The 15503-nt window shown below is 34.6% G+C and overlaps 2 protein-coding genes across 3 annotated transcripts; one reads left to right on the top strand and one right to left on the bottom strand.

Annotated features, from left to right (window-relative positions):
* Positions 1-308: 308 nt before the first annotated feature.
* On the top strand, positions 309-7569 carry LOC120079776 (protein INVOLVED IN DE NOVO 2-like). Of its 2 annotated transcripts, none has more exons than XM_039034158.1 (8): positions 309-464; positions 1163-2105; positions 2248-2429; positions 3914-4003; positions 4098-4385; positions 4760-4987; positions 6164-6410; positions 7043-7569. In XM_039034158.1, exons 1-7 carry the CDS (start codon positions 441-443, stop codon positions 6386-6388), a joined length of 1980 nt encoding a protein of 659 aa, XP_038890086.1. In that variant the 5' UTR covers positions 309-440; the 3' UTR covers positions 6389-6410; positions 7043-7569. The 2 variants fall into 2 exon arrangements, with proteins under 2 accessions (XP_038890086.1, XP_038890085.1); XM_039034157.1 differs by having other exon boundaries at positions 310-464; positions 7040-7569.
* Positions 7570-8932: 1363 nt separating this feature from the next.
* On the bottom strand, positions 8933-13659 carry LOC120080469 (ras-related protein RABE1c-like). The gene is made up of 9 exons (XM_039035129.1): positions 13501-13659; positions 13280-13390; positions 12468-12540; positions 12067-12167; positions 11294-11359; positions 10302-10399; positions 10035-10097; positions 9604-9696; positions 8933-9496 (listed from the first exon to the last, which is right to left on the bottom strand). Exons 2-9 carry the CDS (start codon positions 13350-13352, stop codon positions 9413-9415), a joined length of 651 nt encoding a protein of 216 aa, XP_038891057.1. The 5' UTR covers positions 13353-13390; positions 13501-13659; the 3' UTR covers positions 8933-9412.
* Positions 13660-15503: the final 1844 nt, after the last annotated feature.

Below are 15503 nucleotides of genomic sequence, written 5' to 3'. Positions count from 1 at the left end.
ATCCAAATGGTGGCTCGCCACTTCGGAAGGCTCAGAAGTCAATATGTTAAACTTTGATGGTCAGAGCTCACAGGATTCATTCAAACATGGAGATTGACGCTTTTGGAGTGTGTGAGAGGCTGAGCTGAGCCTCTCTTCGTTTACCTAAACGAACGCGCTCTCATGCGCGTACGATTCTCATCATCATCTTTTCCTCTTAAGCCTTTGCTTACTATATTGCGGACCCCGCCGCTGGCCCCAATTCGACTTTGTCGCATTTCCCATGTGACTCAACTTTTCCAGTGTTTTTCAGTCCTCACTCCAACCCCAAGTCTTCGATTCGCTCTCAATTCGCGAATTCAATTAACCCCTTTTCTTTCTCAGCTCACAGAAGGCTCCACTTGCTTGGTTTTTCTGCATCAGACGCCTTTGGATTAGGTGATTGTTGTTAGGTGATCTCTATGTTATGTTCTTGCTTTGTGAAGGTTTTTGTTCTTTTTTCCCTTTTCTGGATTTTGGGTTTGCTTCCCTTTTGAATTGGGGTGGATTGATGAGTTTAGATTTATTTGGAGCATTTCATGCATGGTTTTGTTTCTCTTGCATGAAAATAATTGCAATGCATTTCTCTTTTTGAGCTGGGGATTTGAGATTCTTGTATATTCTGATGTTTGACATTTCGTTTGGAATTCATCGTTCTTGTTGTTTTTTACTGATCTGGTTCTATTGTTCGGGTTTAGTTGTCAGTACTGGTTTTTCTTTTCCTCCTTTCATGTTGGAAGTGTGGATTGAGCTCTGGATATTTTAACAGTGGCATTTTCTAGATCTCTTTCTTAAATTTTGTATCGTGGGATTTAGGATGGCTTTCATGGGGTTAGGGGTTTGTTGCTGTGCTAAAAGCTCATTAAAGATTTTTTTTTTTTTTTTAAAACCTTATGGTAAGTATAATTTGAAGGTGTGTTTTGTTTATTTATCATGGTTAAAAGCTCATTTGATTGAGCGATATGAGCCAGCAGTTAAAAATTGCTGTATCTCTGTGTCTCCCTCTCTGCTGGACAATTTCATCCTATAATCTCTGTTAGCATCAAATCTATTGTGTCATCTACTGTCTTTGATTCTATAGATTCAAATGTTACTGTAAAATTATATATAAATATGAATGTAACTTAAGATTTTTTTTCTCTAGGTGCTCTTCATTAAGTTTATGGAAAGTTCGACAGATGATTCTGACATAGACTCCGATATGAGTGAATCGGAATTGGGTGAGCGGGAAAGCAAGTCATATGATGAACTGAAAAATGGAAAACGCATTGTGAAACTCTCGCATGAGACATTTACTTGCCCCTACTGTACAAAAAAAAGAAAGAGGGATTTCTTATACAAGGATCTCCTGCAGCATGCTTCTGGGGTAGGAAACAGTCCTTCAAATAAACGGAGTACCAAAGAGAAAGCTAATCATTTAGCTCTATTGAAATATTTGGAAAAAGATCTAGCTGATGCTGTTGGTCCATCAAAACTCACTAGCAATAATGATCCTGTTATGGATTGTAATCATGATGAAAAGTTTGTGTGGCCTTGGAGAGGAATTGTGGTAAATATTCCAACTAAGCGTACAGATGATGGGCGATTTGTGGGAGGAAGTGGATCAAAGTTTAGGGATGAGTTGAAGGAAAGAGGATTTAATCCCACAAGGGTTACTCCTTTGTGGAATTACCGGGGCCACTCAGGTTGTGCTATTGTGGAATTTAATAAAGATTGGCCTGGTTTGCATAATGCTATTTCTTTTGAGAGGGCTTATGAGGCAGATCGTCATGGGAAAAAGGATTGGCTGGCTAATGGTACTACTGCTGAGAAACTAGGAATTTATGCTTGGGTTGCTCGGGCTGATGATTACAACTCAAATAATATAATTGGGGAACATTTACGTAAGATTGGAGATCTTAAGACCATATCTGAAGTTATTCAGGAGGAAGCACGGAAGCAAGATAGACTTGTGTCCAATCTTACAAGTATCATTGAGCTCAAGAACAAACACTTGATAGAGATGGAGAAAAGATGTAGTGAAACCGCCACCACCCTTAACAATTTAATGGGGGAGAGAGAGAAATTACTTCAAGCTTATAACGAAGGTTTCTTATATAGAGCTTTAAAATAATCTTTCCTGCATTTTAAGACCAGGCAATTTGTTCCATGTTATCATATATTACTTTTTCTTTCATGGATATTCCAAGTTGTATCATTGAATTTATGTAATGTTTCTCACGTGTACAGAGATAAAAAAGATTCAACTGGGTGCCAGGGATCACCTTAAGAAGATCTTCAGCGATCATGAAAAACTAAAGTTGCAACTCGAATCTCAGAAAAAAGAGTTCGAGTTAAGAGGAAGAGAACTGGAGATGCGTGAAGCACAAAATGAAAATGAGAGCAAGTATCTGGCTGAAGAAATTGAAAAGGTACACTTTTTTTTTTCTTTCTTAAAAGAAATCGTAGGAAATAATTTATGCATTGAATAGTGTTGCAATAACAAAAAGAGACAGTATATTTTTTAAAGGTCGATTCTTCCTACTATTCTTGTGTTCATGATTTGCAGAGACGAAGGGAAAAATGAGTATCATCTTTCACTAGTCTTTGCCTGTAGTTATGACAATTGCAGATGTGAAAGCTTGAGATAGTCATTAATCTGACTGTCAGACATGTTTTAGGAGTTACTGTAGATGAGCAATCATTTCACTTTGCCTGAACTTTGGTTTTCAAATAAATTAATACCTGACACCTCTGTTTTTTTTTTTTTTAAAGTTGTTTATTCATTTATTTTTTTAAGCATAGTTTTCAATCGCATTACAGCTGAACAATGTTGTAGGCAAGATTTTTGTTGCACCCCATGGTCTTCACATTTCGAAATGTGCTTGCACGACTGCATCTATCAGTTAGCAAATCAATGAAATGTGGCTTTAGAATTGCTTCTCACTTCTACCTTCACTACCTAGTGCACAAGTTTGCTAATTCTTTTTACCACATAAATTCAAGCATCTTATACCCATCCCTTTTGCTGCACGCTTACACTTACAAGTTACAACTCCCAAACTCAGAAATCAAACACGGACAGCGTAAACTTAGGTTTATGTAACTTTGTCTCTACAGAATCCAAAATCAGACTACACACCTCAGAGTTATTTGTGTGTGTGTATTTGAAATTTCAGAAATTTTCGTGAATTTATGATATTATGATTTTTTTTTTACCAAAAATGAACATAATAAATATTTCAGGTATTTATCCTCTTTTCTTTTACTTCATTATTACATGAACTCATTAAACTTATTACTCTTTTAATTGTTCAATTCTTTGTGTTCTTCAATTTATTAATTTGTTAATTTATTCTTTTATGTCAACCAATTAACTTTGTTTGGCTTCTTCAACTCTATCACTAGCTCCAACCCTGCACATCTATACACAGAAAGAAGGCACATAATTGTGCAGTTTGCCTTGAACATATGAACTTGTTAGAGTGACCAACATGGTGGTTTTATGTTGTGCTGATGCCTGAAGAAATGTTCTAGGGATGCTCCATGTCGTTCAGAAACTTATTGATTAGTATTTTCTGATTCATTGCTTTCTGTAATGGCTGAGCTAACTTCCAGTCGGGTACATATAAATGCTGCAGTGTATGACTTAATGAGTGTGTGATGTGGTATCGTGTTTTTGTTTTCTGTGTCTGCTATGTTTTTGTTATTGTTTTTGTTATTGTTTTGTTTTTGTTTTTTTTGTTTTTTTTGTGGGGGGAAGGGGGGGAGGGGGGATGGTATTCTTTTCTAGAGAAATCAATCAACGAGGTTTTTTAATTTAATTTATTTTATTATTTTTTGTGAAATATATGTCTCCAACTTGGGGCATGGAGAGGTTTTTTACCATTGGACTTGTATTCTTTTTTCTTTTCAGTATGAGGTGAGAAATAGTTCTCTTCAATTGGCTGAACTAGAGCAGCAGAAGGCTGATGAAGATTTTATGAAGCTGGCAGATGATCAGAAGGTTTGTGGCGGGTGTGCTCTATTAATCATCAGAATATTTCATTATCAAAAATTAGAAAACAGGGAATACTTATTTGTGATTTCTAATGATTCAGAAACAAAAGGAGGACCTTCATGAGAGAATTATCCGACTGGAAAAACAACTGGATGCCAAGCAAGCACTAGAATTGGAAATTGAGCGTCTACGTGGGACGTTGAATGTTATGAAGCACATGGAAGATGATGAGGATGTGGAAGTCCTCCAGAAGGCAGAGGCAATACTAAAAGATTTGAGTGAAAAGGAAGGAGAACTTGAAGAGCTTGATGACCTTAACCAAGCATTGATAGTAAAGCAGCGCAAGAGTAATGACGAGCTCCAAGAAGCTCGTAAAGAGATAATTAATGTAAGATTCTTTTCTTACTGCAAAGTTGTAAGTCGTGTACAGGATAAAAATATACCACAGTTCTTTGTGAACTATTTGTAAAAAGTGTTGAGTCTGGAGGCAGCATGTCTGGAGGCTGTGTTTATCGTCCCATAATGGTCTGATATACTTCAATATGAATTTAAAGTCTTGGTTACGAGGGAGGTCGCGTGCAACTTGATTCATTTTGTGTGTCAATGCATCTGTTGGAGTCGATATATTTTGTCAACTAAAATTAGTATGAGTTTTATATTCATGTAGCTGAATGGATATATTTTTTCCCGTTTGTAAAATAAAATTTTCTTCTAGTTAAAAATTTTGAACTCCTAATACAGTTTAATTCTCTTGTTTCTTAGGCTTTTAAAGATTTGCCTGGTCGTTCACACTTGCGTGTTAAGAGAATGGGCGAATTAGATACAAAACCATTTCATGAAGCAATGAAGAAAATATATAACGAGGATGAAGCAGATGAGAGAGCTTCAGAGCTGTGCTCATTGTGGGCAGAATATCTCAAGGATCCAGACTGGCATCCTTTCAAAGTAATTAAGGTAGAAGGAAAAGATACTGCTGACGGAAAAGATAAGGTGATTCTTTTGCCATCTCCTTTCATCAGTTTAGTTCATTGCAACTAAGAAATGTAGGCATATTTTTGTGGGCCCTAATGTGGCATGTCTATTTAGAATCCAATGAGTTTAAATACTGTTAGATATGTCATACCTAGGCATCCTGGATTTTCCTTTCTTACATACTAGGGATATTTCATGCGAATATTGCATTTTCATTAATTAGATAATCCACAATCTCCCAGTGGCCCAAAAAAAAAAAAGGAAGAAGGAGACGAAGAACTCGTTAAGTATGTCTCCATTTGATGTAGAAATAGAAATGTAATTGCATGCAGAAACTATTTTATGTTCCTTGTTATCATTTTTTAACCAAGAAAATATGTATAATAATTTCTTGTCCTCTTACTAACTGATTTCTGGTTTCTGGTTCTCTGAATGTTAGTTTTTAAACAAATGAAATTTCCGTTGAAAATTAAGTTGTGAGAAATGAAACATTAAGTTATATCATATGTATTTGTCTAAAAAATCCATCTTCAGTTTAAAGCCAAAATGATAAAAATAGCTTGAATAATTTTGTAAGTATCAGCTTGGTCTAATTCTTAGATTCAGAATTTGGGTCCGTTCTTGTAGCTAGTGTTGGCTTGGGGCTCTTTTTGGTGGATTTATTTTTTGTATGCTCTTGTACATTCCTTCATTTTTTAATTAAAAATAATAAATAAATAGTACTCAATGCAATGTAATCTTGGCATATCATTACCTCTGCGTGTTAAAGGGAAAAGTTTCTAGTACAACTGCAATGCCTCCTCCCACCATTAAAAATATTAAGCCACATGATTAGTCGGTATATTATTTTATTATGTAGGCTCCAAATTTTACTTAAAGATTGCTGATAGGGTTGATATCAAACTAGTATGGTATAATGTCGGTAGGCCCCAAACTTTTCTTAGATATTGCTGATAGGTTGAAACCCTGTTCATAGTACAGGAGATTTTCTCACACTTTTTGGGGACAGGATAATTTGTATAATGTTATTATTCCAGTCATCTATCTTAGTGGCACACTGGAGCCGCAGATTCAATGTTTTAAAATTTTATTCTTGAATTTGTATTTTGATTTTTGGCTCACTGGGATGATTCAATGCTTGCGTAGAAGAAAATCAGGGATTATGTTTAACTATTAGTCATTATGCTGTTTTAGGAAATTGAAGTTTTGGATGATGAAGATGAGAAACTGAAAGGTCTGAAAAAGGATTATGGTGAGGAAGTATGCAAGGCTGTGACATCAGCTTTAATGGAGATAAACGAATACAATCCCAGTGGCCGGTATATCACTTCGGAGCTATGGAACTACCAAGAGGAAAGGAAAGCAACGTTGCGAGAGGGAGTAAGATTTTTACTGGACAAGCTGAATAGAAGCAACTAGAAACGGGGAACACACCCTGAAGGTTGGTATTCAATGTTGTGGTTGATATAATTTACCGTCTTTTTGACTGGAAATAAGAATAAAATTGCAGATTAGAAGCTTTAGCACTTTGTCATAATGCTAATACCGCTCAATGGATTTTGTGTGTGAATGCCTGAATAAATTAAATAGATTAAGGAGATGACATGGGGTTCCATCTCAAAATCAATTGGCTGTGAGAAGAGTATCTTATCTATCTTATAAAGAGTTTGAGATCCCTTGATTTTTCCAACGTGAGATCTTCAACATGCTCTCTCAAGATGGTGCCTCTTTTGGGATCACCATTCTTGATTAGATTCCAATTTCCTTTTATTGGATCGAAATATCCATTTGGATTTTATGGATTCTGATACCATATTACATAACATGGAGTTTAAAACCAATTGACTATGAAGAAGTAGTCCATCTATTTTATAAATAATGTGAGGTCCCTTTTTTCTAATGTAGGTTCCTCAATAAATATCATGAAAATGTTCAAAGTAGAACTTGTGATGACAGTCTGAATCCTTTTCAAAGCATAGCTACTCCTACATTAGTCTTCTTGAAGTAATTTGCTTGGCTGCTGTTTTGCATTATTTTGTCAGTAACATTAGATTTATTGAACTGCTGCAGCAGCCACGCCGATTAAACCAACATCATTGCCATGAATAAAACGCAATGCATTCTATTGGGTTAGAATACTCGTATGGAGTTATCGGATTTTCTTTAAAGAAAATTCAAACACGAGCATGGAGATGAAGTTCTCTTCTTTGCAATTATAAGACGTCTAACCAGGAGATGGAATATGAGCCAAATAAGTTAAGTCAGTGTATGTTTTCAAGTCATTCCTTTCCTGTGTATCAATTATTTCCAGATTATAGAGATTTCCATAATGCAGACCTGCTTATCGATTATCATTTACCGATCTTACTATTTAATTTGTTTGGAAAAACCTATAAAACTACGTTGTCCTTGATCTGAGGGGCAACCGCTGTAACCTACATGTAATGTCCAGTCTAGAGACTGAGTGATTATTTCTATCTTATTCATGTTTCAATAATGTAAGGGCTTCTGAGCAATTTTATGAATAGCTTGGATAGCCATTGTTGTTGAACTCAGTTTGCTTATGAGAATGACTTAGATCTTCTTCAAACTTTTGCAAATATAACTGTCTGAATAAAGCAAGACTCCATGATAATGGTTGGTGCATTTGTATGCTCCTTGTTCAGACCAAAATAAGGTTTCATACCTTGTCATATGTGGTTTGAGACCCATTTGGTTTATGCTTTGGAGATAATTTTTCCTTTAGACGATTATTGAGAAAATGAAGGTAAAAAATGTATTTCTAGTCTTTGTAATTTAGTTCTTTGTAACCTTTTTGGTCTCTATTTCATTTTTAACCATTTAGTTCTTGTAACTGTTGAAGTGTTCATAAAATTAAAAGATGAACAAAAGGAAAACTCCATTCATTGATGAGAACTGGATTTTGATTTCATTTTAATATTTCAACTTCCATAATAATTCTTTTTCTCCTTATCTTTCAAATACCTATTATAGTTCCTAAATTGTTCATATATTAAATACTTGAAGTTTAGAGAAAGTTATTCAAGCTACTTCAAAATATTTTGATTGATGGAATCAGTCTTAAACTTTTTAGTGTGAGAATGATCCTTGAACTTATGATATTGTAAAAATCTAACCCCTCGAACTTTTAATCACAAAATTAGGCTCTTAAAACTTGTGAGATTGCAAGAACTGCACCTCCAACTTTTTTATCTAAAAAATGGATCCGTAGACCATAATTGTTGCTTGTTCACCTCAACAATTTGGTCCAAAGTACTAATGTTTACAATTAAAAGTTGTAATTCTTACAATCAAGTTATGGAATGTTTACAGTTAAAAGTTTGAGGTGCAAAATTTACAATTTGAATAAATAATATAAATTTGAAAGTTCAAGTAAAATTTATAAAAACAATAAGGGCTAGTTTGTCTAGTTTACCCTTAAAATAGACCAAAATATAAAAATAAAAAAATAAAAAATAAATCTCAAGGTCACTAAAAATACAATATGAAAATGAAAAGGTTATATGGTACAAAATATCAATAAACTTTGAATTACATTTCTAACTCCGGAAAATTGCCAAAAATAGGTTATATTGCCAAAAAAATTGCCAAATATGTCCCTAGATTTCAAAAAGTTTTATTTCTACCCTTAATTTTAAAATGTTCTTTTAAAAAAAACTTTTGAAGAATTATTTCGATTAAATAAGATGGAGATTGATATGATAGTTAATGTAGAAAAATTTAGTAACTAGTGCTTACGCATATGATTTATAATAATTTTAATCTTCTACATAATTATGCCAAAACATACATAGACAACGACAATTGGCATATACTCCTATAACTCCTCTAAAAAACTGGAGGTTCAAATCCTCATACCTCACTTATACTCAAGAAATGAAAAAAAAAAAAAAAAATACTGAACATGAAGCAGGTGAATTTGTCCATCCCGAAAGTAGTATAGTCCAACAAGCCAACAAAATTAATTGCAGAGCTTCACCAAAAGTTAACATTCAATAATTCCAATTAGAGTTGGGAGTTAAGAAGAAGGTCTTATAATCCCAATTACAAAACAAAAGATGCAGAGAGTCAGAGACCAACATTCTTTCTTGCTCCTCAAGGAAGAACATGCTTTAATAATCCTGATTATCTATCTACACCAACTCATGTAAAATAATTGAAGAGTCCTAAATCCCAACCTCCGATATATAAAAATAAGAAGAAAAGGGAAAATCAGACTGTCTTTTGCCAAAATAGAGGAACAAAAAGAAAGCATTCAACACACAAACTGATTATGATTCACAGAAGCGACGACCGGGATAGAGGAACAAGCCCACCATAATCTCACCAGGCTTTAGTTTCATTCCCAGAAGGCACCACCATAATATGAAGAGCGTTTATCTTTTTTCGCTCTTTCGATCGGTTGGATCTTCTTGTAACGTTTTACGAGCCACAGCAAGCTGACTTTTGGGCGGCTTGACCATCCCCGGCTGCTGCGTCTGGCTTGTTTATTTTGATTGTTTGAGGCTGGATTACAAATAGATCTCAAGGTTTTACTTGGTGACAACAATTTCTTCATACAAGGCTAAAGAACATTCAAAGCAATCCAGGACCGAAAACAACATAGTAAATACCTCTGCCTTCGAATCAGTGTCTGCGAGCCTTTGCTTAATGTCCCTGGCAATTGAAAAGAAAACCTCCTCGACATTCAGGTTTGTCTTTGCACTCTGCATTAGTTAAATGCAAGAACTAAGCGTGCTTTTTCAAGCTCAAGGGCAATAAAGCGCAAAAAGAAAGAAAGAAAAAAGTGTAGGTTTTTTAATTAAAAAAATCCTAAACACAAGGAATTTTGGAAGAAAAACACTAATTATTATTATATTTTTCAAAATAATGAAAAAGTCCAAAAACCCAGGACTTTGGGACTTAGGCTTCACATAAGGCGTGTGCCTTATTTTGTGCCTCTCGCCTTGTGTGCACTTCGCCTTTACAAGGCAAGGTACCAGATCTGCGGCACTGAGTGCGCACCTGGCAGGGCTTTTAAAAACTTGAAGCATTTCTAACTTACAGTTTCAAAGAATTTGATTCCATATTCATCAGCAAGAGCTTGACCTTTAGAAGTAGGCACAGCCTGTGACAAAATTAAAAAAGATACAAGGTAAACAAAGGATAACATCAACTGTCAAATATTAAAACTAACTTCTACTTCGTTACATTGGAAGCCTGAGTATGAACTTTAAAGCGTTGCATTCAAAGTTCTTGAACCTGTAATTTTTTGGTGCCAAGCAATGAAAAGACAAAAATTGAGAGTAATCTTTGCAATAGAAATGCTTACCCTTTTACTTTCATCCATATCAGCCTTGTTTCCTACCAGTATCTTGTTCACATTATCAGATGCATGCTGTTCAATATTGCGGATCCAATTCCTAATGTCTGAATAAGAGAGCAATCTTCAAAGTTAGGGAATGTGATTGAACCCACAAACCCAAAAACATCCCCAAGATATCCAACCAAAATGAGTCGGCGAGCTTGACCTACCTTTCAGTTTAAACAATTTTTTTCTTAAAAAAGACTTTTTATTAAAACACTTTGATAAATAATTATTCCACCGAGCTCTGAATCGAATTAGAATACTTGTTTGTTTGATCATTTTCCTAAGAGTGAATTCAATCCCAAGTTTGTTTGGTCACTACATCTTAAGGTGATTCTACGAATACCAAATTACTAAAAGGGATTTGAAAGGGATCCCTTGTTAATCACTTTAGTATTACCTTTTCGGACCTTGAAGGTATTTCTTTTAAAATAATTAAAGCAATCAGATTTTACTAAAAGCGATTTTGTTACCGAACTTTGCAATTTTTTTAAGAAAATGTTTTTTGTCATAAAAATCATGAAGAAGCTATGCCAAACACTCTTGGTTTTGAAGTTGAACAATATGTCTCAATCAGATCAGTTTGCTACATAAATATAATTTTATAGTCGGTTGGTTGGTTCGGTTTTGGTAGATGGTCAGTTGTGGTTGGTTCAGCCCAATTTTGATCCATTTGGTGATTGGTGATTTTACATCAAAGAGTCATTTTCTTAAACTATAGGTTAATTTGACATCAAGGACAAAATAGCAACCCACTTATACCCCAGCTAAAAACAGTAGAACTTACACACCTTGACGAAAATTGATGCCTATAAAACTAATTTGACAAGTTAGAAAAATCTTGAATGAAACGGTTGGCAGAATGAATCACGAGCCCGTCAAGGTCAAAGATTTAATATTATAAAGTGTGGCAATTGCAAATCAATTCATCATAGATAGGCAATAAAATAACTCACTGTTGAAAGATGACTCGTCAGTGACATCATAGACCAACAAAATTCCCATGGCTCCTCGATAGTAAGCTACAGAATCATAAACAAAATTACACCGATTATTCAAACTATAATCATCAAAGTTACAGACACGCAAATCTTTTCACTTCAATATCATTGGAATAAAAATTAGTTTAAGGGAGTTGAACAAGGGAGTTACTTCACTTCCACATGACAAAAATTAGAAGCACTTCATAAAAAACGTTATTCCATCTCTCTCGTTTTCCTATTAAAAGGAATAATTAAAAGAAAAAATAAAGGAAAAAAAAAAAAAAAGAAGCACGTATTCTTAAATCGACTTTGATACTTATCAAGACACTTAAGAAACAAGAAACCACTATGTTAAAAAGAAAGAGAGAGAAAAAGAACGACCTAACAACAAAAGGACAAGGATAGATTCTTTTGATTACTAAATTGAAATGTTTAATGTCAAAATAAACATTGAAATAAGCTAGAATACCTAAATGAATCGAACTACTTTTAAAAATTTCTAGCTTTCACCTTCAAGAGTCCAAAACAGTTTCCAACGGGCTAAAATAGACGAGATTAAATGGTCACAGAAAATTTTGGAAGGACACCTCAATTACATTTAAGAAGGTCATCATCACCCCTGATCTCCTCTCTACATTGAAGTAATACAAAAGTTTGATCATACAATTAAATGCCCCTCTTTCAGAAAGGGAGCATCTGTCCTGGAACAATATCTAGGAGAAATCGTATTAAATATCAGATAGTACCTGTTGTGATTGTCCGGAAACGCTCCTGACCAGCTGTATCCCAGATTTGCAATTTGATTCTCTTCCCATCGAGCTCAATGGTTCGTATCTTAAAATCAATACTGCCACAAGATGCATATTATCTGGCTATTAAAGAGATGCTTCCAAACTACTTGTACTTAGAAAACTTATAGAATTTCTTGTGCAGATCGATTAATATCATACACATGATTACCAGTATATGAAAAAAAGTCATACCAGCTATCTGATAAACTGATTGTCCAAACCACCCTAGTAACTCATTTCAGTTAATAGTCCCAACTATGAGTCTATGACCATTACAAAACCTTTTGAATGTTTTGAATTGATTCAATACTTAAACGTTTCAACATGCAACCTTCAAGGGTACACAGGCTACAAACCCAATTGTGGTGATAAAACTGGTTGTGAAAGAACCATCAGAAAAACGCAGAAGCAGACAACTCTTTCCCACACCTGCAAAATAATCGAAATGAAGAAAGCTTACGTGGAGACTATTGGTATGCGAAATGGAAAGGCTCACAAATCTATCACAAAATTTGCATGAGATTCCCATAAATAAACTTACTATTCTTTAATGAAAGAACTTAAATCAACCAGAGGCAGAAAGACCAAACGTTACACCTACAACTTATCATACTAAGCATATGCGGAGCCACAAACAGCAACATCAGTCAATTAACAGGAAATTTCACCTCGATTCCAACAGACATTTAAGCATAAAACTCAATATTCAAAATAATCTTCTCGAACAGAAAAAGGTTATTTTTTCTCTATTGGCCGTCAAAAGATCACAACCCCTTTTTACCAGGTATACAACGTTGTTGCACACAAAAGCAAGGCGCATTCCACCAGAAGATGAAATGTAAAAGATAACAAGCCGAGAATGCCAAACTTGAGCCCAAAAAAGGGTCCCAACTAAATGGAGAGATCGACACGAATCGACCATTTTCGAATCAAAAGGCCCAAACCAAAGTCCAAACACAAACCGAAAACATACAACAAAATTACTCCCACTAAAACAAGGAACCTCGAAATCACATTGATGAAAACAAATCCCAAATCCCAAATCCCACGCCACACTACACATAACCCAGCCATCAGATCTCTTAAAGCACCTCCCATTTCCAATAAGCAAATCAAACACAAGAATTCAGAACTCAAAACAACAAAAAACCAAGGGTTGGGGAAATACCGCTATCGCCAATAAGCAAAAGCTTAATGAGGTAATCGTAATCAGCACGAGCCCTTGCCGGTGGTGCAGCCATCGGTTTCCAGTATCTTTGAACGAAATTTGATTTCCCTTCTGCGACCAAGAAGAAAAAGGGAGGGACACAAACAAACAATGACTCTATGAAATCAAACGATACCTCCGTCAAAAGATCAAACACAGAGAGAAGAAAAGAGAGAGATTACCTTAACGAAGCTTAGGAAGTCGTCGGCGACATCGAACGGAGAGAGGGAAGAGAGAGAGAGAGAGAAATGAAAACAGATACTATGATTTCGCGCGGAGATTGGCCGATTGGGACCGATCGACTGCGGTGAGACGCGTGTATACGAAAAGCGCTTTTTCTTTTAACGAAATGAGCTCACTGATTCTAATCTTACACTCGGCTACACTCGATTACTACTTTGTTAGTTTGTTTTCTAATTTATTTATTTATTTCCTTTTCATTAATTAACTGCCAAGAAGAAACAAACAAAATATGTGAATTTTTTTTTCCTTTTTAACCAATAAAATATGAGTACTTCCATCTCTTGATGATAAAAAATGAATTTACCCATAAGTTCTTTACAATCTTCCCTATGTGTGTTATTCTTTATCTCCTTCAAAAAATAATAACTTACAAAAATTACATAAAGTTGAAAGTTAAAATTTATGGGATTGTTTGGACGCTGAGTTAAGATAGAATGTCTAAAATTTATATATTTGTGGGATTCATATATCTGTGGATTTCATATGTCTGTGTTTGTGTAACATCCCGAATTTCAAAAAAAATTAAGTTAATTATCTAAAATCATTGAGTTTAAATTTCCCTTTCATTTGGAAAATTGAGGTTAAATTGAAATAATTGAAAAACTTTTATTGATTAAATTGAATTTAATTGATTAGATATTCAAACTGATTATCTTGAAAATATTAAATTTTGTTTCCCTTAGATTTTAGATTTTAGGGCCAACTTAAAAAAAATAATAAAGAGATAATTAATTTCATGTGGTTTAATTGATTTAAATATTTGGAAGGATTTAATTTGTATCAAATTGATGGATTTTATGCCTTTAATTTTGGTTTTTGAAGTCTAAATTAAGATAATTTGCAAAGTTAATTGATTTATAAATTTAATAGAATCTTTGGAGATTTTGGAGATATTGTGATAAAATAATTTATTTATCTTTTAAAAATTTGAAAAAAAAAAATAAAAGAGTTGAGATTTTTTTCAAAATTAAATGAGAGTGAAAAGAGGGGGAAAAAGCAATTCGTTTTTCAGTGACAACTTTTACAAAATTGTCGATTACTGAAGTTTGAACCGTTGGATCGTGCTCAATTTGGTCAGTCTGTTCAAGACATATGGCATTTCATTTTGAATGGTTGGATCGTTGTTTGAAGATATGGTTTGTTCGTAATTGCTGCTGAATAACATCTGTAAAACTAGAAATTCCCCTCCCCTTCCACTCTTGCAAACCCTCCTTATGCAAGACCCTCGCTACCAGCCGCTAGCCTAAACAATTTATGTTGTCCAACAGCAATACCCGCTTCCTATCTATAGTATCCACGAGCTGATGCGCCATCTACCGCCACTGCTCGATCTTTGCCGAAATCTTGAGAAAAAATTTGGGTAAGACTTATTTTCCTTAATTTGGGAGGTGAAATTCACCCATTTGATTTTGGGTTAAATTAGTAACCTCTCTCTTTGGTGTGAAACTTAGATTCAAGATTTGGAAGTTTTGAGCCATTAACCATCAAGCTAGAGACCATTTTGTTTTGCAGAAAATTGGTGAAGATCGGTAAGTTTTGTAAGTTGTTGTTGTTGGATGGTTATTCTTTTGGATTGAGAGTAATAGTGGAAAATTAAGTTATTGATTTTGGATTTAATTCTTGATTAAATTGGCTAATTGAATCAAGTTTTGGAATTTGTCTTGGACCAAGCCACAACTTTAGGTTGATTTAAGTGTGCTAAAGAAGTTCTAAGGAGATTTTACTTTGTGTTTTTTACCAAGTTGAGGTAAGTGATACTATTATCGGTGCCTTCATGCCAGGTGTCACGGTCATGCTTGTCCAGGGCCTGTTGCCCATGGCCGCATGCCCGATCTAACCCCCTTCTAGCATACTTTCATATCTTGTATTGTATTAGCTTAGTTAGCTTGCTTTCTTTACATTTTCATTATTAAGTACCACTTTCGCCCTTGGCATATGCAAG

Source organism: Benincasa hispida, chromosome 6, assembly GCF_009727055.1.
Source record: "Benincasa hispida cultivar B227 chromosome 6, ASM972705v1, whole genome shotgun sequence".
NCBI lineage: Eukaryota > Viridiplantae > Streptophyta > Magnoliopsida > Cucurbitales > Cucurbitaceae > Benincasa > Benincasa hispida.
This window is presented reverse-complemented; position numbering and strand designations above follow the sequence as displayed.